The sequence below is a fragment of the Ischnura elegans genome, assembly GCF_921293095.1.
Source record: "Ischnura elegans chromosome 13 unlocalized genomic scaffold, ioIscEleg1.1 SUPER_13_unloc_2, whole genome shotgun sequence".
NCBI classification, from domain to species: Eukaryota; Metazoa; Arthropoda; class Insecta; order Odonata; family Coenagrionidae; genus Ischnura; species Ischnura elegans.
Genome location: NW_025791658.1, coordinates 1,173,661 through 1,198,279, shown reverse-complemented (window position 1 = coordinate 1,198,279; position 24,619 = coordinate 1,173,661). Strand labels below are relative to the sequence as shown.

Here is a 24,619-nt window from a genome sequence, read left to right as displayed (position 1 = left end):
GTTACGAGGGTAACCGAAAGAGGGCCACTTCCGACGGTGGACGGGGTGCAGTGGTGGGCTGCTGAGCTCTGCAGCGTGGAGAGGGATGTTTTGAGCACATGCGGTGGGACTACTGGTTTTGGAGCCAAGTAAGCTGGAAACCTAGCGTACAAGTCTGTAATATACCAAAACGCATTCTCCGTGTCAATCTTCTACGATTCGTTTGACAACTTGTGAGGCGATATATGCGGTTGACCTATGCAGGAACATGAAGCAGCATCTTCCCTACGAGGAGGGAAGTACATAGATGCAAATGGTGGAAAGCAGTGATTCGTCTTTTTCACAGTGTCCCACCAATGTTAAAAATCTGAAAGAATTAGGAATATACTTTGACGAAGGGATAAAAACATCTATTTTTTCGGCGTGACTACTGCTTCCTCAATTTCTTAATTTCATTTGCAATATTTCAAAGGCACGTAAAAGTTTACTTTTCGATCTAAAATTTTTCAAAAAATCACGACGGTACAACGTAATTGTATTTACATTTTAAAATCAAGATAACGATTTCACAAAAATAAAAACTGGGGATATACTCAAGACACTAAAAATCGTGTTTCAATTTTTTCTTTATTATCCATTGTTAAGGCCTGAAACTTTGGGGGAAACACATAATTTTTGATGCAATTCAAGTGCATATTTTTCATTTTTCAAAACATCGGGGGGCACTTCTCACCCTCTTAACCGGCTACACCCCTTGGCCTTACTTGCTCTACGTACACCTTCCACCAAAAGAAGGGTGGGGTGGAAAGGATGAAAAGGGAGTGGGAGAGACAGTATCACTGAAAACGTGGGTAATACGTAAGGTATTTGAAGGAGAGGGGACGAGGGATTACGTAAAGGCCATTACTCTTCCCCCCTCCTTCACAGACCTTAGGTATTACCCAGCTTTTTAATCACACTGTCTCCCCCCTCCCTTTTCATCCATTCCACCCAACACTTCTCTTGCTGGACGGCGTATGTGTAGAACGAGGAAGGCCAATTTCCCATCGTCATAATGAGAGTACATGTCCAAACCGGGTCGGTACTTATGTAAATATAATTGTGTGGAAGTTTAATATTTTAGTATATTCTCATCAATATCCGTTTGTATATTTCCCTCTCTCCACAACAACGTTTACGGCGATCAATCGATATTCATGTTTAAAACGGAAACTTCATACCGAATATCTTTCGAATGCAATTCTCATGTCATCCATCCGTTACTCTTGCAGTGTTACGAATGTTCACTCCCCGTACCGTTTTCAGAATTTGCACCTCGCGCAATGAATTCGTTAATACGTATCGGCGTCGCAACCCGAATGCATAACCTACTACATGAAGCATTACTCAAAATCATCCTGAACGTTACTCCTGTGTGTAGAATGAGTATATGAAGAAAATTACTTCATTCCCCATACAGGCCAGGATAGAAAGCTCAAAATGTGCAAAACTAGGGGTGAGTCGATTCCAAATGTCGAATCTCGATTCCACCGATTCTCTGGCATGGAATCGGAATCGAGAATCGATTGCCGTCCGTCGTCCGTCGTAATGCAATCCACCCCCAGGGCGCTAACCCGCACCGCGGCGCCGATGAGGTACGGCCCGCACCACTTACTAGAGACTTCCCCTCCACCCCTCCCTTCCGTCGGCAAAGAATTTGCTCCTGCTGGCAAGATTTATATGCTAGTGGTACAGAACTGAAAAGGATGTTACCCTTGTGTCATGATAAATGTTTTTTAAGCCTACAATGTCAATCTTAACCCTTCAACGCCGTCCTATGTACTGTGCGCCGACCCCACATTGTTGCCACCATACGACCGCGCACCATTGCCGCATGATTTGTTCAAAACTGCTCTTTATGTACAACATTTTATAAGTATTTCATACAATTGCGTTTGTCTGAAGGATTGAAGAAAATGAGCAGGGCTTCCAGGGCCATAACAGTTGATAGAAATATTCAAGGAATAAGAAACGAGGCAATCTGTTCACATTTGTAGATCAATGTGGAGAGATAGTTATTTCTTATGTATAGCGCGCAAAGGATAGGAAGTGCTAAGTTTTTTTGGATTTACGGAGAAAAGCGGTGAAAAAACTAGTTTATCATGAATACACGAGACGTTCATTTTATGAATAGGCTAACAAGAAAAAGTATGAAATCAAGACTAAATTCAGGCACTGAACTGGTTGGAAAAGAAAGTGAAGAAATACTTGGCTTTAAGTTACCTGCAGTGAGAGAAGTACTGTGTGTTCTTTATATAACATAATGGGTTTGTAATGTATAAACTTGGTGCGAGGAAAACAGTAAGAAATGCGTTTCATCCATGGACCAAAACGAGAATTCCTGTTATTACGGAATATAAGGCGTTCGGAAAGTTAAAAAATTACACAACGAAGGGATGAACTTGCGACGACATAAAGAGAGAATTGAATCTACCGTAGAGATTTAGAGAAGAGAATCTTTCACAACAAAACTTAATGATTTGTTTGACATTGCAAGGGGCGGTGCCATTGAATTTTTGACGCACGCAGTTTATCTCTCGGATAAATGTGCGTGGGATGACGAAGTAAAATTCTTATGCAATTGAATAGGAGCACGAAATTCAGTTATTGGTGGAATATATTTTAATATGCTCAAGAAGAAAGAAAAAGTTGTGGTTCTCCGCTCCTTGTGCTGTATCTGCTCCCAACAGTGACTTTCAGATCGTAACATTACGAAAGTGTTAACCTGTACATAGCGAAAGGAGTACAAAAGAGGTTTTCAAACCACTTGTGGTACCTGAATGAGGAGTTGGTAGGCCTGTCATTCTTTGGCGGATCTTTTTCTGGGTGTGAATACGAAAACGTGATACGCAATATAAGGACACGTGAGGAAAAAATATGATCTACCATAGATGGCATTCTATAAGCGTAGAGACCTGACCACGGTATGTATATCAAATGTTGTCACTACTAATTCAAGAAAGCTATGTAATGCATTGGAAAAATGAGCTGTATTCTTTGATTTGCCCACGCAAGAATGGTATAAACATCATGATTACAAGAAGGATTTGCAAATTATTCGGGGTCTTCAAGCTATAGGTGATTGTGCAGAGAGAGGCGTGAAACTAATACAAGATTTTAAGTCAACCACGTAAAAGGAAGAGAGCTTTTAAAATTAATTACTAACAATAAGTGTGAATTTTCATCGTAGCACAACCCCTAACGTCCGCAAATACACTGTAAATGCCAAATATGACGTGTCAGTAAAAAATTACAAATACGAAAATGTATTTTGTTTTGGTTAATATGAACTGAAATTCATGGACAAGTGAAATTACGAGTAAATTGATCACTTTGATTGGAAGCATTTCATGGCAATTAAATTCTTTCTAACGTAAGCACATTTCTTCCAAGACTACATCTTACTAGCAGGAGCAAAGTCTTCGCCGATAGAGGGGAGGGGGTGAAGGGGAAGTCTCTAGTAAGTGGTGCGGGCCGTACCTCATCGGCGCCGCGGTGCGGGGTAGCGCCCTGGGGGTCGATTGCATTACGACGGACGATATCTCGTAAACGCTTACAGATAGGTAAAAACAAAAAGAAAATCGGCCCTGAGGGCTTTACTTTTACGTTTCACATGGAAATGGCACTTAATCGACCCAAAAAATCTCAATTGAGGGTCCTCAGTGCTTAGGGCCCTTGGGGCACGGGTTGCCGTTATTTTAAAGTAACCAAATTTTAACACGTGAATATAAATCACATTTCGACCATTTTGAGACTAGAAAAACATAACTTTTCTCAATTCTGAAAAATAAGGAGCAACTCTCAGAGAGAAAAAATTGGAAACCACGGGATCGTGAAGCAATGCATGTGTTTTCCTTTCTTTTATTAACAGCTGGTCACGGCAAATGAAATTATTGCGATTGTGAATCACATTCCAAGAATTCGTCTGGACCACCAATTTTAAAGTAAAATAGATGGAAATTAGAGATGGATCGAATCGCAGATTTCATGAACTCGAATATCGATTTCGAATATTAAATCATTGCTTGAATATTCGAATATAGTTGGATCCGGATTTAACGTCTTCGCTTTCAACGTTTTTCCGCATTTAGCGTTCATTTTTTTCGGTCCCGATTCATTCCCTATTACGACATTGTAAAAATTATCCGTATTTAGTGTTTCCGCATTTTGCGTTTTTCCGCATTTATGGCCGTAAAAATATTTCCCCCACAAGATCTTTTTGCCCGATTTCACGTTATTTCCTGACGGCTCGTGCAAATTATTATCCAAATCTTCCAATTTATGCTCATCAACAAGATCAGTCTCATGAAAGTTTACCAAGAGTCGATAGAATCTACCGGGGAACGATTCTTGAACTGCTTTCTTCCGCGACTGCAGCGCGTGGACCTTCAACTCGAAAGCTGGGTGATTTGTCTTCTCGTTATGTATCGCTTCCCTTCCGATCCAAACACCAGACACTTTTTGTATCAAATCCGCTCTAATGGAGCTAAGTCATTCCTTGATAACCTCTAACTACCTTATCCTTCACTTCGTGAACTTCAATGATACGTGACGACTGATGACACGAGTTATCCTCGGAGGGCCGCTACAATGACGGTTTCCTCGTAATGTTTTGAACTGACGGCTTATGCCCCTGTCAACTCTACTCCCTACGGGTAGTCCATTGTTAGCCCAATATTTTTCCAGTCGGCTACTTACTCTTTTCAAAAGAGGCCCAATATCATTTGCGCAGTTCTCTACAGGATTCTTTCTGTAATCCATTCCAAGGACAGTTTCCACGGAGGAACATCGAAAGAACCGAGGAAGTGTTTCCCCTGTCATGATCATGAGTGAAAGCATTCTATCCTAACGGAACAACATTATTTTGCATCGTAATCGAGATATCCCGGAGCCCATACACCGACATGCGGCTGGATGATTTCACTGTCCATTCATAGATATTTATCTGGTGCTATTTTATGTCATAGTGGAATGACAATCGCAGTTTCCACAATGAGCCTCCTGTGCGCACATTTTGGATTACGAGGTCATCCGAAAAAAGGAGAATATTTTTTCTAGTATGCGTACAAGTCGATGGTGATTCAACTACATGATAACACCAGATTCGTTGTCATATATCCGCGGCCTCACGCAGGTAGAATGGAGCCCCTAGAAGTTGCTTACGCGGCGCGCTGATCACCTTCACTCCGACTCAACATGTTACTCGGCCGTCCTCGCCATGTCCATGACTAAATAAATCCCCCATGCTAGAAAAAAATCACCGCATAATCACGGTTAAATAGATGAGAGCGGAAATGTACGAAAATCAAGCAGGAATCCCTTGGTGCTTGACTTCGACGTCATAACTCGGACGAAATTTTCAAACTCCAGAGGCACTGACAATTTTTCAGATGAAATCCAGTTCTATGGAAGATTAAACCTTTTCACTTAACAAAGTTTAGCAAATCGTTATTCAAGGTCCAACCGTATTTCATTAAAACCTGACGGACTGCCACCTCCCCGAAATATAAAAAACAATTACCGTCCTTCACGAAAGAAATCAAAATATTGAAAATTCAGGAATTTACAAAATTTTTCTTTGATAATGTTAGTTATTTTCCATTACAAAAAGTGTTAACATTAGTTTAAAACCCATTATTCAGTGCCCGGTATTTCATGCAATTCCCCCCCCCCCTGGTTTTCAGCTCCCCCTGCACGAAATTCCTGCCTACGCCACTGCACCTTCCCCTCCACCTCTCCCTTTTCGCGCTTCTGCTGCCCACCCCTTCCTCATGCTGAGCGGTTCAGCACCTCGTCGCACGTGACGTTACTGCTGTTTTAAATACTGTTAATTGTGTTCCTGATTGCGGAGTTGCAATTTAATTTAATGATACACCCATTAAATAGGCTGTCATTGCGTATAAACTAATTTCACCACCCTTCATAATGGAAAATACTTCATTTTTCAATTATTCATTTACTTCATTTTCGTTAATTCATGATTTTTAAATACTTTGTTTCCTTTTGTGAAGGAAAGTTATTGTGTTCATATATTTTGGGGGGTTCTCTCGCTATGCCACTGCTCAGTGGTTCATCCTCAGATATTTCCTATTTTTATTTCCAAACCAAAGTGTAACAGTTTACGTTCTGAGCATGTAAAGATGTTTTTATAAAACAACTTTATAGGCTATAACAATGACTTTTGATTTATAAAAATATTAATATGTGTACGAAAATCTAAAAAGCATTCCATTATTTGCATGTACCCACAATAACCTTGAATAATGACTTTGTTCAATGGTAGGAATTTGAAAATGCCTTTGAAATCTAGAATATGAGAATCGAAGTATCAGGCTCCAAATATCCTGGATCCGTCCATCCGTAGTTATTTCATTCCATTCCACTTCCACATTTTCATTACAGCAATGCTACAGATAAATCAAAATCCAACCTGTACGTGGAATTACAATCGATGGAATCGGAATCGATAATCGGGAAACGATTTTAAGGAATCGGAAGTGGAATCGGAATCGAAAATAAGTGGAATCGACTCATGCCTATGCTAAACCTAGCAATTTCTGAAGTTGTAGTGCACTCCGACAATGGGTGGAAACCACCCCCTGGGTAAAACCGCCCGTAGAAATGATACAAATTTCAGTCCTTGGTCTGCTCCCTACCTGCTGTTAACATTTCCAGTAAATCCATTCAGTTTGAAGAAATTGCTAGCCAAACACCTTCCTACATTTCCAGGACTAGAACGTCGAAAACCAACACTGCCGTTTCATCCTCTCCAAAATGGCACATTACGATGCCTCTGTCAGGGGTACCTTCCCTTCCTCGTAAAACAACTGTCATTACTATCACCCTCTTCCATCGAATTTGCAATGACTTCATATTCAGTTGATTATTTCAGTTGAACGGAAGTCATTGACGCCGACTGCATTTCCTTAGATGTATGCTTGCGGCGTAATGACCACTTTACCTTTCACACTTCTTTCATGTAACTTGTGCTTTTTGTTACTGCAGTCGACAGACATTTGACATTCATTTAAATGCAATTTCAATGACATCTTATACATCGTTACACATCTTTGTATCCCCTTCTTCACGTCCTACAAAAGCCGAATCCTTGACGTTCATCCGTCTCACATAACCATCACGCCCCTTATCCCCATTTTTACGGTGCCCTACACACACTCAAAACTGGGATATTCCTTCCCATGTCTTCTCATATTGTATTAAACAGACGTTCGCGTTCCTCTCTACAACTTTCGTCGTACTGATGAAGCACTTGCGTTATGCTGGTGACGAACACCAGAGAAATATTGCTTGAAATATTGATCACCGGCTGCTTTCTTACTCCGTTACCTTCCTTTCCCCCTTTCTCCGTGTAAGTGGCCTTTTTCCTACGGAATGTCGTTCATTCTCCAGGGCGCACAGTGGGCTAGAATCGAAATAAGCTGGCTAAAACCTCAAAATCGATTTTTTTGAGATAGGAAGTTGAAACTTCGCATACACATTCTCAAATAAATTGTGCATAACTCTTCAGATTATTTTGGTCCTGTGTTTTCACTTTAACAATATATGTGAGGTCAAAGTTGAGCAAATTTAGCGAAAAACGACCACCCTCGTTTTTTTCTGAAAACTGCCGACTTTATCCTCGTGCAGTGGTTTTATAAATAGTTTTATCGACAAAGCTGTTATACCATCTTAATTGACACTTTTTATTATTTCATTTGAAGGGTTTTTAAAGATTTTGTTTCATCAATAACCATAGATACATAACAAAATGGCGGAGCCTGTTTTCAACCCATTTCTTGACATAAACGTAGAAAAAAAGGTGACATTATCAACGGCTTACACTAAGTAACTTATATCATGTCGTTCTTAGAAGCTTCTTTATTGTGAATCTAAAGTAAAACCTTGCACCAATTTGAAACCCCGAATTTTAAATCGTTTCCTCGAACGCAAGGACGACTCCGGTTCTGGCCGGCGGCGGCGGAGAGTACGGCGACGCGGCAAGCGGGTGGATGCAATATGGTCTCATTCACTTTTGTGAGTGGATAACAGATATATTAGTGACAGAAAATAATCACCAGAAAGTAAAATTAATGAATATTGCTACGAATGACTCTCATTATGCATTCGCTGGGCACTGCAAGAGGTGCACTGATAGGTTTCTTTCTTTGAGTGCATTCCATGGATAATGGACTTTAATCGCGTGATTAAAGTGGGGAAACGGACTCTTTAATTAACAAACAAGCTCTATTTCAAGGCAAGAGCCCTGGATGATCCATGCCCTCCACTTCCTAATCTGCCATACATATTTAAAGGCCTTCTGACAACGGTCGTTTTATAGTATTGTTGTAGTGCCGAGCCCATCGAACTTGTTTTTGGTTGAACTCCTGCTACCTTTAAAAGTTTCGGAAGGCATATTACTCACATCGAATAACGTATTCTTTCTAAGAAATACAGTTCATTTTCATCTATGCCTTGTGCTCAATTATAACTATTTATTTAAATCTCTTACCTATATATCAACGTCATTATTCTTAATAAACTGCGCTGCTGACAAAATGGTTATTTTTCAGAAAAATTTAACCATACAAACATAACATAAAGAAAAGCAACACAATTTACACTTTTCCCAACTTACATACTGCAATAAGCACTGTCAGTAATAAAAGGTTCCTGTTTTTCATTCACTATCAGACGAGTTTTTATCACTTTCACTGTCTGAGCTAAAGCATTGTTTTCCTTTTTCAAAAACAGATCCATTACATTTTTCGGCAAGCTGTGTCTTTCCTCCAGTTTAATTGGCGTAATTTTTGTCATTATCAGTTATGACATTAGGAGTTGTCTTCGGAATAAATCACTATTTGTGGCCACTCGTGCCATTTTTCTTGTCAACCGATCACGGAACTTTCTCACGTCTTATACCGTGCCTGTATTGCTTCCCCAGACAGTTGTCGCAATTAAGAATGGACTCTTGCAAACTCAGCTCCTTGAATGATTACCTTATTAACGGTTGGTGGCATACCATAATTGCATTTAAAGCGTCAGTGAGAGAGAGAGAGAAAATTAAATTATTTGGAGAGGAAATCTAGAATATTTGTGATGACTTTTGAATATCCGTGCCTGTTTCATGCTTCGGCTAACGAACAGCATTTTTTACCTAAACAAGAAGGCACAAAGGTGCTCACGAGTAATAATTCTTGAGACATAGGCCCTCGTTCCCACGTGCGATTATATTGCGCATGTCCTAACTGCTGTCAAAGCCGTGTTTGCAAATTAAAGTGCACTTTATATGCGACGCGAAACTTGGATCTGTGGAAATGCACGTTAAGATTCGAGTCGCAGTAAGATGCAGAACCAATTTCGGAAACTTCTTATGTAACCTCTGCTACAATAATTTCACTCGGGTAAATGAAATCATGTGCTCGCGTCACTCTCTCATTGCCTGGGTTAATATTATATCCCTGGCATTTCAGATTTTCGAAGACCCATGCACTGAAATTTTGTGAGCTGCATGGACACAATTACTTAGTGAGAGGGCCTCTTAATCTGACATAACATAATACTCGGGGTTGCATTTTATCCACTTGGCAAGTGTTCTTCTTGCCTCCGAGGATGGTCACTGTATCTTCCTTTTGCATTCGTTTTCCACCTATTCCTTCTCTAGATATAACCCTGAAAACATGAATTGACGTCTATCTGCACTGGCTAAACAAGAGCCACATGGAAACTGTTCTGCATAAGGAATAGTTATTAGTAGCTTTAAATCGAGAATATAAACTAAATAACCTTACTGGATACGAATAATGAACTCTTCAAGCACCAAGACAGTACTTGATTTGACACAATTCGGCAAAATCAAGTACTGTATTGAGCCATTTCCCATCACGTTTAAGGAATATATTAATTGTTATTGTTAAACAGTTTATTGCTTAGTAAAAGAGTCCGTTTTCCCACTTTAAGCACGCGATTTAAGTCAATTCTCCATGGAATGCACTCAAAGAAAGAAACCTTTCAGTGCACCTCTTGCAGTGCCCAGCGATTGCATAATGAGAGTCATTCGTAGTAATATTAATTAATTTTACTTTCTGGTGATTATTTTCTGTCACTTATATATCTGTTATCCACTCACAAAAGTGAATGAGACCATATTGCATCCACCCGCTTGCCGCGTCGCCGTACTCTCCGCCGCCGCCGGCCAGAACCGGAGTCGTCCTTGCGCTCGAAAAATCGATTTAAAAATCGGGGTTTCAAATTGGTGCAAGGTTTTACTTTAGATTCACAATAAAGAAGCTTCTAAGAACGACATGATATAAGTTACTTAGTGTAAGCCGGTGAAAATGTCAACTTTCTTTCTACGTTTATGTCAAGAAATGGGTTGAAAACAGGCTCCGCCATTTTGTTATGTATCTATGATTATTGATGAAACAAAATCTTTAAAAACCCTTCAAATGAAATAATAAAAAGTGTCAATTAAGATGGTATAACAGGTTTGTCGATAAAACTATTTATAAAACCACTGCACGAGGATAAAGTCGGCAATTTTCAGAAAAAAACGAGGGTGGTAGTTTTTCGCTAAATTTCCTCAACTTTGACCTCACATACATTGTTAAAGTGAAAACACAGGGCCGAAATAATGTGAGTAGTTATGCACAATTTATTTGAGAATGTGTATGCGAAGTTTCAACTTTCTATCTCAAAAAAATCGATTTTGAGCTTTTAGCCACCTTTTTTCGATTCCAGGCCCACTGTGGGGCGTTCCGCTCGCATTCCCGTTAATTCCCTACGCTCTGACTATGGGGACGATTATCTTTCTACGTAGACTCTATTGTTTCATTTTTCGCGTTCCCTTACACTCGCAATCCTTCATTCATTACGTAGCTTACCCCTACTCCTTCACTGACGTATCAATGTCGTCACACTCACTTACCTTCGTCGTGTACAAAAGTTTTCTGTTAAAACTGTCACATTTACATAATTACATCCGTCAACAGCATTCACAAAAGATAACATGCTTCATTACCTACTTCCATCGACATACGCCACAAGGTCTTCATGCATGCACTTCATATGTTCCTATTTCTTTTCCATGTTCTTGTATTAAAGTTTATTCCAGCTAATAATTACACTTCACCTATGCCCACTAAAATACATTACATCATTCTTACGATATTAAATATTGCCGTGATTACCTACCGCCGATCGGATTTTTGCAATACTTTTAACGAACTCACTTCGTATGCAGCACTTCAACACTTCTTCCATTGTGACATTGCAATTCTCATTTGCAGGTTACACCGAGGACTCCCTCACCTGGTGTTCGACATTCCCTACATTTCCTTGTCTCTTCCAATAAGTAAGTATTAACACATTCTGCCTCTGATACTTTTCCGCCTTCCGCGATGCATACGCGCACTAGGGGGTTCTCCTGCGTTGCTGCGGGGTCTTTCCATCAGGGCAACTACGACCTTTTCGGTTGGAGTGCAGGTTCACAATGTGTAGTGAACTCCTCCTGCGCGGCAGTTTGGGGCTTCATCGACGGAAAATTCAATACGGACGTAATAAATTCACTCCTTTTCTGCGGAAACAGGATATATAGAACTTTGCGTGATGATTCTAAAAAGGGCATAGAACGTTACCTTTACCCGGAAGAATTACCCGGGTCCTTAGAAGTTATGGGAAACGTAGTCAACATGGACGCATCAGACGTGCACTACGGCATATATCCACTCAATGTCTCAGATGTCGAGGGATATGTCATGTCACTATCACATGTCCTTGAGAACCTCCTATCACAAACCCAAAATGACATTGCATTCCTTTTCACCGGTCGTCTCCGTTCAGTTACCTTTTGGCGCCGATGTGGCAACATTTACTTATTCGACTCTCACGCTGTGGACTACGACTACCGAACCTGTGTCGACGGTAGGGCCAGCTTGTTTAAATGCGAAACGTACGCATCTCTGGCCTCTATGCTTCTTTCATTCAACAACTACAGCCCTGATGATAACCAATACACCATTACACGGCTCATTTTCACACGCCCAGCGGACGTTTCTTCTTCTGCAGCATGTAGCCAAAGGACGATCGGCGCTACGGAAATTACAGGTATTCGTTCACGGAGCAGCGTCACTCAGGATCCCAAACTGCTTCACATGAAACCTGTTGTCTTATTATTTAGGTTAGATAACCCACTCACTGCTCCTCCCATGACCGGAAAAAGAATGGGTCGTCCCAAGAAGGTCAAACGCGGAAGACCGAAGGTACTGGATACCACGAGAGACGAGCAGTTAGCGGCCGCAAAAAAAAAATATGCAACAAAGAGACCAGACGTTAACCTGCGCTCAGTTCGTCGCTACAGCCAAGACAATCCAGAAGTGAATAGGGGAGCCGTGAGGAGGTACGCCGCCGATCACCCGGAGGTTAACAGGGAAGCCGTGAGAAGGTACGTCGCCGAGCACCCGGAGGTTAACAGGGAAGCCGTGAGAAGGTACGTCGCCGAGCACCCGGAGGTTCACAGGGAAGCCGTGAGAAGGTACGTCGCCGAGCACCCGGAGGTTAACAGGGAAGCCGTGAGAAGGTACGTCGCCGAGCACCCGGAGGTTAACAAGGAAGCCGTAAGGAAGTACGCCACTACGCATCCGAGGGTTCACACGAGTGCTATCAGTCGATTGCAGGAGATCAATCCAGAGTCATCGCGGCAGACGTCGGTGAGGTACAGGTTGCGTAATCCGGATTTACAGACCATGAGGCACATTCCCGCTGCTCTCGGAAAAAAGATAGTTAGCAATGGCCCCATGGCCTATTGGAATACAGCGGCACTGGACGACGTCGCGCCTTTCAAGTTGAAGAGGGTGTCTCTTTGGGAAGAGGGCGTGCATCGATGCTCTCACTGTGGCGCTAGGCTTTTCGACGAGGAGAAAGAACGTAGAAAGTGGTGCTGCGGGGAGGGATCGTTTAATGTGCAGCGGCTGCCTTCCCTAGACGCACCGTTTTATTCGAATAGAACATTCTTGGGTAGATCGCGAGCGTACAACGACCTGTTCGCCTTCTGCGCGCTAGAGGTCAGTGGTGGGTACAGGCACCCAAGTGGGCTGTCTTTCTTCAAGATAGAAGGTAGGATGTACCATCATGTGCACGCTCTGGAAGCTCGAGGACAAAGGTTCACCACGAGAGGAGGTAACACTCAGTTCGTGAACCGCTGCCGCCTTTACATAGACGACGGCGAAGAACGAAGAAACATAGCGCTGGGAAGAACGCTCAGCACGGACGTCATTGAAGACATTGAGTGTTACATCACAAGTGTGAATCCGTTCATCGAGGAATTCCGTCGCCTGAGTGCGGAGCCATCAATCGACGCGCACCTCACTTTCGAAGTGACGAGTAGATCCACTCACGGTCCGAGACTTGGAGATAGACAAACTGGTATCGAGGTGCACGCCGCCATGAGCACGGAGGACGCAGCATACGATCCTAGAAAATTGACAATATGGAAGAGGAGTGACCGAAGACCGTCCTCAATAGACCTATTGAGTCCTCTTATGGAGCCGTTCCAATATCCGTTGCTCTACCCCCACGGTAATTTGGGTTGGCACGTGGGAATGAAGGATAACCAAGGAAGAAAACTCACGCAGTTCAACTACGCAAGATGCCTACTGCTGTCAGAATGCCGATTTTCCCACTTGGGGCGTTTGTCGCAGGCGTGGCAAGTAGAAATGTTCGCCCGGTACGAAGAAGAGCGCCTACGTTTCATCCGCTATTCTCAGATGCGATCCTCCTCCGCAACCGCCACGCGGATCGCACCTCTCGACGAACTCATAGACGTAGGAAGGCAGGAACAAGGACAGGTTCGACGAGATATCGAGGGTGACGAAACAGTTCAAGGAGAAGGTGGCGTGCGTCCGGGGAAAGTATACCTTCCGAGCACGTTCACCGGAGGACCCCGGTACATGAAGGTCCACTACGAGAACGCCATGGCTCTAGTATCGCGGTTGGGAGCGCCGACTTACTTTCTCACGTTTACCTATAGCGCTCACTGGGAGGAAAATAGAAAGGCGTGCCCCCACGGAAGCAAGCGCAGTGATCCTTCCACAGCCTGCAGGATATTTAGCATAAAGCTCGGGGAATTGATAAGAGACTTGCGTAGTGGAGCATTTTTTGGGCGCCCCGCCTACTTCGTCTACGTCATCGAAATGCAAATGCGGGGTTTGCCTCACGCGCACATAGTTTTCAAGGTACACGGAGGGGAACCGGTACAAGCGGCAGAAATCGACGAGGTAATTCGCGCAGACATTCCATCCGAAGACGAGGCCGGTGGACGACTTAGAAAGTTAGTTTTGCAACACATGATCCACGGCCCATGCGGTACCGACTACCGCACCGACTTTCCATGTTGGGATGACGCGAAAGGTTGTTGCGGTAAATTCTATCCCAAACCCTCTTGCGAAACAACCCACGTGGACGAAAGAGGTTTCGTTCAGTATAGGCGCAATTATTCTAATCAGGGGATTATCACCACGCGACGCAGGGAAATTACAGTGCACGACGGATGGGTGGTCCCGTACAACGCCGCGCTGATGTTGAAGTACGAGGCACACATAAATTTAGAACTTGCATCCACTCGCCGCGTAGTTAAATATTTGTTTAAATACCTCATGAAGGGTGGCTCACTGCAAAACGTCACCGTGACCCCGATAGGATTGCAAGAGAACGAGGTCGAGCAGTATGCCACAAAGCGCATGATCGGCGCCAGCGACGCCTGCTGGCGTCTGCTTGAGTTCCCCATTTCTAAATTGGAGCCCACCGTGGAATGCCTTCCCGTCCACTTGGAAGGGAAACAACAAGTCATATACAGGTCTCGCGAAAGTAATTTGACAGACATCGCGTCTTCCGCCTCTTCCAAATTAATGATTTACTTCGACCGTCCGCGAGACCCCATTTTCGACGACTTGACGTACCAGAGTTTCTACGAGACGTGCATAGTCCACTCCCGTCCTCCGCGCACTGAGGTCTATTTCGAGCACCCCGACGGCGTGCATTACGTTACCGCTCGCCAGCGCGGGGAAAAAGTCTGTAGGTTGCTTTGGATTTCACCTAACCGAGGCGAACAGTATTACTTAAGGATCCTTCTCATGACCACTCCTTGCCGTGGTTACGCCGACCTTTTGTCCCGCGGGGTAGGTCATTGCCGCACGTTTCAGGAAGTCGCGCGTACTTTAGGCTTGATCGAGGACGAGGAGGAATTCAGCGATGCCATGAAAGAGGCCTCGGCGTTCATGCTTGCAAATGCATTGCGGTCATTCTTCGTTCTTCTCTGCAATGTAGGCGCACCAGCGGCCATCCTTTGGGAGAAATTTAAGGATGCCCTGAGTGAGGATCATTTAGACCGGCATCCCGAAAACCCCGAGGTAGCGTACCGATTAACTCTTTTAGCTATCGATAGGAGCCTCAGGCGTCAGGGTTCTTGTCTCACCGATCACGGGCTTCCGCACGTCGACGACGACACTACCGAATTGAGTAGAGAGCAGGTTCGTTACGGCAGGGAACAGTTGAGGTCTTTCGTGGAGGAGTGGGAGCCAAGGCTTTCCGAGGACCAGAAACGTGTTTTCTCCCACGTCAAAACCCTCATCCAGGATGAAAAAAGAGGGGATAGAATATTGTTCCTCGACGGGCCGGGCGGCTATGGAAAAACCGCACTCATCAGCGTCATTCTAGCGTACGCGCGCGGACACGGATTTGTTGCTTTGGCAGTTGCAAGCTCGGGGATCGCGGCGTCCAACATGGAAGGAGGGACTACGGCCCACAGCATGTTCCGCCTCCCCCTCGATTTAGGGGACGGAACTGGATATTGGAACGTGAGCAACGGTTCGCAGCGGGCTCAACTCGTGAGAGAAGCAAAAATCATTATCTTCGACGAGGCACCGATGGCTCACCACTTTTTGTTTCAAATTATAGATAGGTCACTTAGGGATCTTATGGATAATGATTTGCCGTTCGGAGGAAAGATATTCGTCTGTTCCGGTGACTTTAGGCAAATCCCACCCGTCGTGGAAAAAGCGCGCACCCCCGCAGATGTAGCGCGTGTTTCCCTGCGGTCGTCACCGATGTGGAGGATCTTCAAGGTATTTTCCTTGACAACGCCACAACGAACGAGTAACTGCAAGGATTACTCCGACTTCCTCCTCCAGGTTGGCAACGGCACCATCGACTCCATCCCCTTCGGCGAGGGACGGCTACAAGAGACGCTGATACCACTTCGAGGACTAAGGGCTGTGACATCTCTGCGGCAACTTATCGACGAGGTCTTTCCACCCTGCGTTCTGAGCCAACCCGAGCTCTGCGCAAAGAGAGCGATTCTTTCCACGTTGAATGTAAACGTCAAGGAAATAAATGAGTTAGTTCTCGACTCTTACGAAGGATGCCTGCATGAGCTGCGGAGCGCCGACAGCGTCTACAAAGAAGACGACGAGGGACTCGATGTGGACATCCAACTGTTGAACAAGGCATCCGGAAAAGGCATTCCGGACCACGTTTTGCGCCTCAAGGTCGGATCGGTATGCCTAATCATCAGGAATTTGAATATTGCAGACGGACTGGTGAATGGGACCAAAGTCATCGTGACCGCTATTACACGCCGCCTCGTCACGGTCCGAATTCCCGGGAAGACACACCTCATCGGCATACCCCGGATCAGTTTCATATTCCCATTCACCGAAGGTTCTCCGCTTAAAATACTCCGCCGCCAGTTCCCCTTGGCCTTAGCATACTCCATGACAGGACATAAGAGCCAGGGCCAGACGATAGAGTACGTCGGAGTGGACCTCAGAACCGACTGTTTCACTCACGGTCTACTCTACGTGTTATTGAGCCGCGTGAGAAGGCCGGAAGACATAATCGTACTCGTTCCGCCGAAGAAACTCATCGATGGGATACCTTACGCCAAAAACGTCGTTTTCCCAGAGCTTTTACTATGAGGAATTGTTCATGGATTTCACACATCTCTTTGCGATGACCCCAAGCGTGCCTTGCATCGTCAGCGGTATATACCATTAGGGAGACTAGGTGCCGTGTCTACAGGCCGGTCTCCGGATTTGTAGAGTAGGGAGAAGGCTACCTTGGGTGTTTCCACCGCGTGGAGAGTACATTTCCGCAAAGACATACAATCGCCTGCTTAATGGGAAGTCACCGAATCCGATATCGTCGCTGGATTAAATATCACTAACGATTACGCAAACGAGTGCCTACATCGCCTACTATCTCGTATGACTACAGTGGAGTGGTGTGAGTGTGACGACCCTCGCCGGCCTTCCATCGCCATCGGTATATATCGTAGGGAGACCCGTGCCGTTTCTACAGGCCGGTCTCCGGGATCGAGGAGTAGGGAGAAGGCCACATAGGGTTTCCCCACTACACGCACAGTCCATTTCTACGAAGAATATTTCTCCACCGATTCCAAGATCGTCGCTGGATTGCATTTAATTTACGAGGATGCAAAAAATTATCTCCATACTCCGTCATTTCCGTGATTTCAGTGGAGAAGGGTGGCAAAAGAACCTGGCTTGCCTTCCATCGTCATCGGTATATACCATCACCAAGACCAAGCGCCGTAACCACAGGCCGGTCTCCGGATTATTCGAGTAGGGACAAGGTCACCAGGGACGTTTGCGAGGAAATAACTCATGGAAAATGGGCCTAAAAATTAACTTCTTATAGCCCTTCACCTACACGCTGCGTTACAATGTCACCGTCATAGGTGCACACTTACAATAACTTACCGAAAATTAGAAAATGCAAAAAAATGAACCCATAAAAACTATGATCATCCAACCTATGCATGTTACCTTTTCAGTTTGGAAATATAGCATTAAGAAGTACGCATGAACAAGAGAAAATATACAAAAATTAACCATTATTAGTTCCATTAACATTGAACTGTAATATAGTTGTTTCTTTCTCCCTTCTTGTACCACATTTTCTGCATTTAATATATACTTCATTTTAAAGGAACTGCTATGATATCTTTTGTGATATATGTTCACCGTGTTATGCCTATATTTAAATATTTCTCAGTGTTATGCTACTCAACATTCCCACACCATATCACCGCATTCCAACTGTTTACAACCTTGTAAATCACAATCTGCATGCGTATCAATTTATCAACTTGGAGCCGTCTTACTACCGTACATAAATTGTTGCAATTAAGTTACGAAATACGACTAATGTTCTCTCTATCTCAGCATTGCTTGAAATTCCTGTCACAGGATCTCAGCTACTCCTGCCACACCGACGAGAATGTATATGTACCTAAACTTGATTTGCATGATCACTGACGCCTTGTATTTATTTCTACGTTCTCTATTACGAGTAATACGTGTGCGTCATTCAATATCAGAGACATCTGTCTGTGTACATTTAGCTAATACTTAGTAGTAGTTGTAGTGCATGCCCCTCTCAAATCCTAACTGCAGCCTCAACGTGGCGAGGGGGTGGCAACAATCGAAAGCCATTTCACGGACTTTTCAATTAGTGCTACGTCTTTACGACGCAAGCATAACCAATTCCGATTCCGTATTCATTTCGCAGGTGAACACTGCATAAAATTACTTAAGGCAGACTTTGCGTTCCTCTCCACGAACGATTTCTCGTGGATTCCAATGTCTTTCTTCACCGTATTTGGCTTCCGATTGGCAAATGCAGTGGGTGATAACATCTGTACGCTCGATAGAAAGAGAAAAAGATTGCTTACTTTGAGCGAAAATTTCTTCTTCGTACTTCTTTGCCGCGGTAAAACTTACGATGCAAACCGGACAACGGGATATATCACGTGAATCCCAACCATTATCCTTATTGTCAACGTACGTGCACAATGCACCAGTTTCCATCTCCGAAATCTTTCCCGAAAAGTATTATCGCAGTGAGAGATCGCCAGGAGATATAGGCGGGGGAGGAAAACGGTGCTTCTTCGCCACAGGGGCGATTTCAACGATCGACAAGGGGAACGCAACCCTCGCAGATAGAAAATTTCTAACATATATTTTAGAGCACTGCAGAACGAGGTACGGGCTTCAAACTCACCTGGTCGATGCCTTTCCCCTCGGAGTACTTACCCATTGATGCATGACGCGATATTGTTCACACCGGGGGACATGCCGTCGCCCGACGAAGTCGGGGAACGGCGAAGCCGTCCAGGGAAGCGGCCGGCGCAGCCGGCCGCGGGGGGGTTCTAGGGGGCGTAGCCCCCTAGCGAGCGCGCGCAGCGCGGCGAGTCCTATCTATATACAGCCGGCGTGGTGACTGACTCACTCATGGATACAAATTCCCGACCACTTCTAGAAGTGCTGGAGAGCTGAAATTTGGCACGCGTGCGGGGAACCCGAAATGATCCGGAGGAAAAATCCGAAAACCGGAAGTTTCCGCCACGTGGCGTTGCTAGGACGACAAAATGGCCGAAATCGCGCTTTTTCCGGGGATCGTCTTTCGGTTTTTATTTTACTGCGCGCGAACCGTGCGTGCCACACGGATCATTAATGCATTTCCTGAAAGCTGTTAAACGTGGGCACGTTATTACGTAATGATATTAATTTGTTTTTAAGAAAATTGCAGCCAAAATGGCGTCCAAAAATTCGTTTTTCGAATAAAATATCATAACTTCCGCTCCCTTCGACTTAATTTAAGGTGTAGGATAACGAAAATGATTATTATATATGCTTATAACATCTTCTAAGAAATCTAGGTAACAATTTTCTTTCGTCGTCCTTGGTTACTCAGAAAAAAATTAAAATATTCCGAAAATCACCGAAAATTACGATTTCCAAAAGATTAACACTAGATTTTGTCAATTTTTACCTGACCGATTTCTTTCAAACTTTGTAGTTACATACAGCAATGCATTGTCTTTTATTAAACATAAACATTTTATAAATGATTCAATGGATTAAACCGCGAAAAAATAAAAATGGCGGGCACTACTCACTTTTTTCAGGGACTGGATTGCTTTTTATTGTATTACTCTCGAAATATGGATGTCGTAGGGCATACTTCTTTTAGATATGACAGTATATGAATGTGACCATATACTATCGTCATCTTTAAACCCCCCGAAACCCCCTAAAAATTAAAATTTGCATATAATTAGCCTTTTCGGGTGCTTTCGTCACAATTCCGCCGCTTTTCCAATCCTTACCACTCATCGCTACGGAATTGATGTGGACGATTGATGACCGCTGGCAGTAAAAATCTATAAACCCCCGGTAAACCCACATACCTACCCCCCAAAAATAAAATTTTGCATTTAAGTCTACTTTTTGTGTACTTTTCGTGACTATTCCACCGCCCCCAACGACTCATCCCCCCGAAATTTATGTGAATGGATGGTGACCGCCAGGAGTACACACATTTAAACCCCCGGTATCCCCGTGAAATCCCCCCCAAATGTAAAATGTGTCATTTAGTCTCCTATTTGGGAACTTCTCGCAAACATTACGCCGCACTACCCATCCCCTCTGAGCTCTAGATCCGGAATATTTGGTGAGGGCGAGCCACCGTAAACCATACGGGAAAAAATACCAGAACACCCCCGATTACCTCCTGGAACATCGCCGAAAAAAAATAAAACAAATTTAAACTCGGCTTTCCGAATAGTTTTCGACACAATTTAACCGGTGCCCCTACCACTTATTAAAACCCCCGATAACCCCGTGAAACCTCCCAAAAAATTTCTAATAAATAGCCTCTCCAGGGAAAAGAATCGTAAGACCACTCTTCCGGTCCCCTAGGACTTATCGGCACGGAATTTATGAGAACTATTAGTGACCACTGGTTTAACACAAGTATAAAACCGCCGGTATTCCGTAGGAACCCCCCGAAAAAAAAATGAAAAACTTGCCATTAAGTCTTCTTTTATGGGTACTTGTCGCCACTATTAATCCGTATTGCACTACCTTTTAAAATCATCGCTACATGATCACTGTGGACTTTTGGTGACCGCATGCATAACACATTAAAATCCCCGAATCCCCCTGGGCACCCCTCTCGGCGGGGAAGACCGATTATAAGGACTAGGCGGAGCAGCCGCGGGGGGGCTCCTCAACCCCAAGGCGGCGAAGCCGCCCCACAACGAGGAACTGGCGTAGACGAGGGGGAGCTACAGCAACCCCCGGGCGGCGTAGCCGCCCCGATGTTCAAGCGGCGCAACCGCTGTGGACTCCCCCCACCTCTGGGCGGCGAAGCCGCCCCTTAAACGAATAACGGTGAAACAGTTCCGAAATGCCCTCGCCCTCTGGCACACTAAACCCCCAGGCGGCGAAGCCGCCCTTCAGCGAGGAACGGCGAAGCCGTTCCGAGGAATGAGTGGGGCACCTCCCTACCCCCTGGCCGGCGAAGCCGGCCCCTAGCCGTGTTGAGATTATTCGAACTTCAAAAGTCTTCGAACGACCACAAATGTAGACGGCGAAGCCGGAACCGGGGTTTTAAGGGGCGGAGCCCCTTAACGAGCGCGCGGAGCGTGCGAGTCCTATCTATATACAGCCGGCGTGGTGACTGACTCACTCATGGATACAAATTCCCGACCACTTCTAGAAGTGCTGGAGAGCTGAAATTTGGCACGCGTGCGGGGAACCCGAAATGATCCGGAGGAAAAATCCGAAAACCGGAAGTTTCCGCCACGTGGCGTTGCTAGGACGACAAAATGGCCGAAATCGCGCTTTTTCCGGGGATCGTCTTTCGGTTTTTATTTTACTGCGCGCGAACCGTGCGTGCCACACGGATCATTAATGCATTTCCTGAAAGCTGTTAAACGTGGGCACGTTATTACGTAATGATATTAATTTGTTTTTAAGAAAATTGCAGCCAAAATGGCGTCCAAAAATTCGTTTTTCGAATAAAATATCATAACTTCCGCTCCCTTCGACTTAATTTAAGGTGTAGGATAACGAAAATGATTATTATATATGCTTATAACATCTTCTAAGAAATCTAGGTAACAATTTTCTTTCGTCGTCCTTGGTTACTCAGAAAAAAATTAAAATATTCCGAAAATCACCGAAAATTACGATTTCCAAAAGATTAACACTAGATTTTGTCAATTTTTACCTGACCGATTTCTTTCAAACTTTGTAGTTACATACAGCAATGCATTGTCTTTTATTAAACATAAACATTTTATAAATGATTCAATGGATTAAACCGCGAAAAAATAAAAATGGCGGGCACTACTCACTTTTTTCAGGGACTGGATTGCTTTTTATTGTATTACTCTCGAAATATGGATGTCGTAGGGCATACTTCTTTTAGATATGACAGTATATGAATGTGACCATATACTATCGTCATCTTTAAACCCCCCGAAACCCCCTAAAAATTAAAATTTGCATATAATTAGCCTTTTCGGGTGCTTTCGTCACAATTCCGCCGCTTTTCCAATCCTTACCACTCATCGCTACGGAATTGATGTGGACGATTGATGACCGCTGGCAGTAAAAATCTATAAACCCCCGGTAAACCCACATACCTACCCCCCAAAAATAAAATTTTGCATTTAAGTCTACTTTTTGTGTACTTTTCGTGACTATTCCACCGCCCCCAACGACTCATCCCCCCGAAATTTATGTGAATGGATGGTGACCGCCAGGAGTACACACATTTAAACCCCCGGTATCCCCGTGAAATCCCCCCCAAATGTAAAATGTGTCATTTAGTCTCCTATTTGGGAACTTCTCGCAAACATTACGCCGCACTACCCGTCCCCTCTGAGCTCTAGATCCGGAATATTTGGTGAGGGCGAGCCACCGTAAACCATACGGGAAAAAATACCAGAACACCCCCGATTACCTCCTGGAACATCGCCGAAAAAAAATAAAACAAATTTAAACTCGGCTTTCCGAATAGTTTTCGACACAATTTAACCGGTGCCCCTACCACTTATTAAAACCCCCGATAACCCCGTGAAACCTCCCAAAAAATTTCTAATAAATAGCCTCTCCAGGGAAAAGAATCGTAAGACCACTCTTCCGGTCCCCTAGGACTTATCGGCACGGAATTTATGAGAACTATTAGTGACCACTGGTTTAACACAAGTATAAAACCGCCGGTATTCCGTAGGAACCCCCCGAAAAAAAAATGAAAAACTTGCCATTAAGTCTTCTTTTATGGGTACTTGTCGCCACTATTAATCCGTATTGCACTACCTTTTAAAATCATCGCTACATGATCACTGTGGACTTTTGGTGACCGCATGCATAACACATTAAAATCCCCGAATCCCCCTGGGCACCCCTCTCGGCGGGGAAGACCGATTATAAGGACTAGGCGGAGCAGCCGCGGGGGGGCTCCTCAACCCCAAGGCGGCGAAGCCGCCCCACAACGAGGAACTGGCGTAGGCGAGGGGGAGCTACAGCAACCCCCGGGCGGCGTAGCCGCCCCGATGTTCAAGCGGCGCAACCGCTGTGGACTCCCCCCACCTCTGGGCGGCGAAGCCGCCCCTTAAACGAATAACGGTGAAACAGTTCCGAAATGCCCTCGCCCTCTGGCACACTAAACCCCCAGGCGGCGAAGCCGCCCTTCAGCGAGGAACGGCGAAGCCGTTCCGAGGAATGAGTGGGGCACCTCCCTTCCCCCTGGCCGGCGAAGCCGGCCCCTAGCCGAGTTGAGATTATTCGAACTTCAAAAGTCTTCGAACGACCACAAATGTAGACGGCGAAGCCGGAACCGGGGTTTTAAGGGGCGGAGCCCCTTAACGAGCGCGCGGAGCGTGCGAGTCCTATCTATATACAGCCGGCGTGGTGACTGACTCACTCATGGATACAAATTCCCGACCACTTCTAGAAGTGCTGGAGAGCTGAAATTTGGCACGCGTGCGGGGAACCCGAAATGATCCGGAGGAAAAATCCGAAAACCGGAAGTTTCCGCCACGTGGCGTTGCTAGGACGACAAAATGGCCGAAATCGCGCTTTTTCCGGGGATCGTCTTTCGGTTTTTATTTTACTGCGCGCGAACCGTGCGTGCCACACGGATCATTAATGCATTTCCTGAAAGCTGTTAAACGTGGGCACGTTATTACGTAATGATATTAATTTGTTTTTAAGAAAATTGCAGCCAAAATGGCGTCCAAAAATTCGTTTTTCGAATAAAATATCATAACTTCCGCTCCCTTCGACTTAATTTAAGGTGTAGGATAACGAAAATGATTATTATATATGCTTATAACATCTTCTAAGAAATCTAGGTAACAATTTTCTTTCGTCGTCCTTGGTTACTCAGAAAAAAATTAAAATATTCCGAAAATCACCGAAAATTACGATTTCCAAAAGATTAACACTAGATTTTGTCAATTTTTACCTGACCGATTTCTTTCAAACTTTGTAGTTACATACAGCAATGCATTGTCTTTTATTAAACATAAACATTTTATAAATGATTCAATGGATTAAACCGCGAAAAAATAAAAATGGCGGGCACTACTCACTTTTTTCAGGGACTGGATTGCTTTTTATTGTATTACTCTCGAAATATGGATGTCGTAGGGCATACTTCTTTTAGATATGACAGTATATGAATGTGACCATATACTATCGTCATCTTTAAACCCCCCGAAACCCCCTAAAAATTA

At 44.3% G+C, this 24,619-nt stretch overlaps 1 protein-coding gene across 1 annotated transcript in view; it reads left to right on the top strand.

Annotated features, from left to right (window-relative positions):
- Positions 1-11,705: 11,705 nt before the first annotated feature.
- Positions 11,706-24,619, top strand: part of LOC124172748 — a 43,650-nt gene continuing 30,736 nt past the window's right edge. The window contains exon 1 of the mRNA XM_046552234.1: positions 11,706-16,565. Coding sequence (XP_046408190.1) covers positions 11,706-16,565 — 4,860 coding nt within the window. The remainder of the gene's footprint in view (positions 16,566-24,619) is intronic.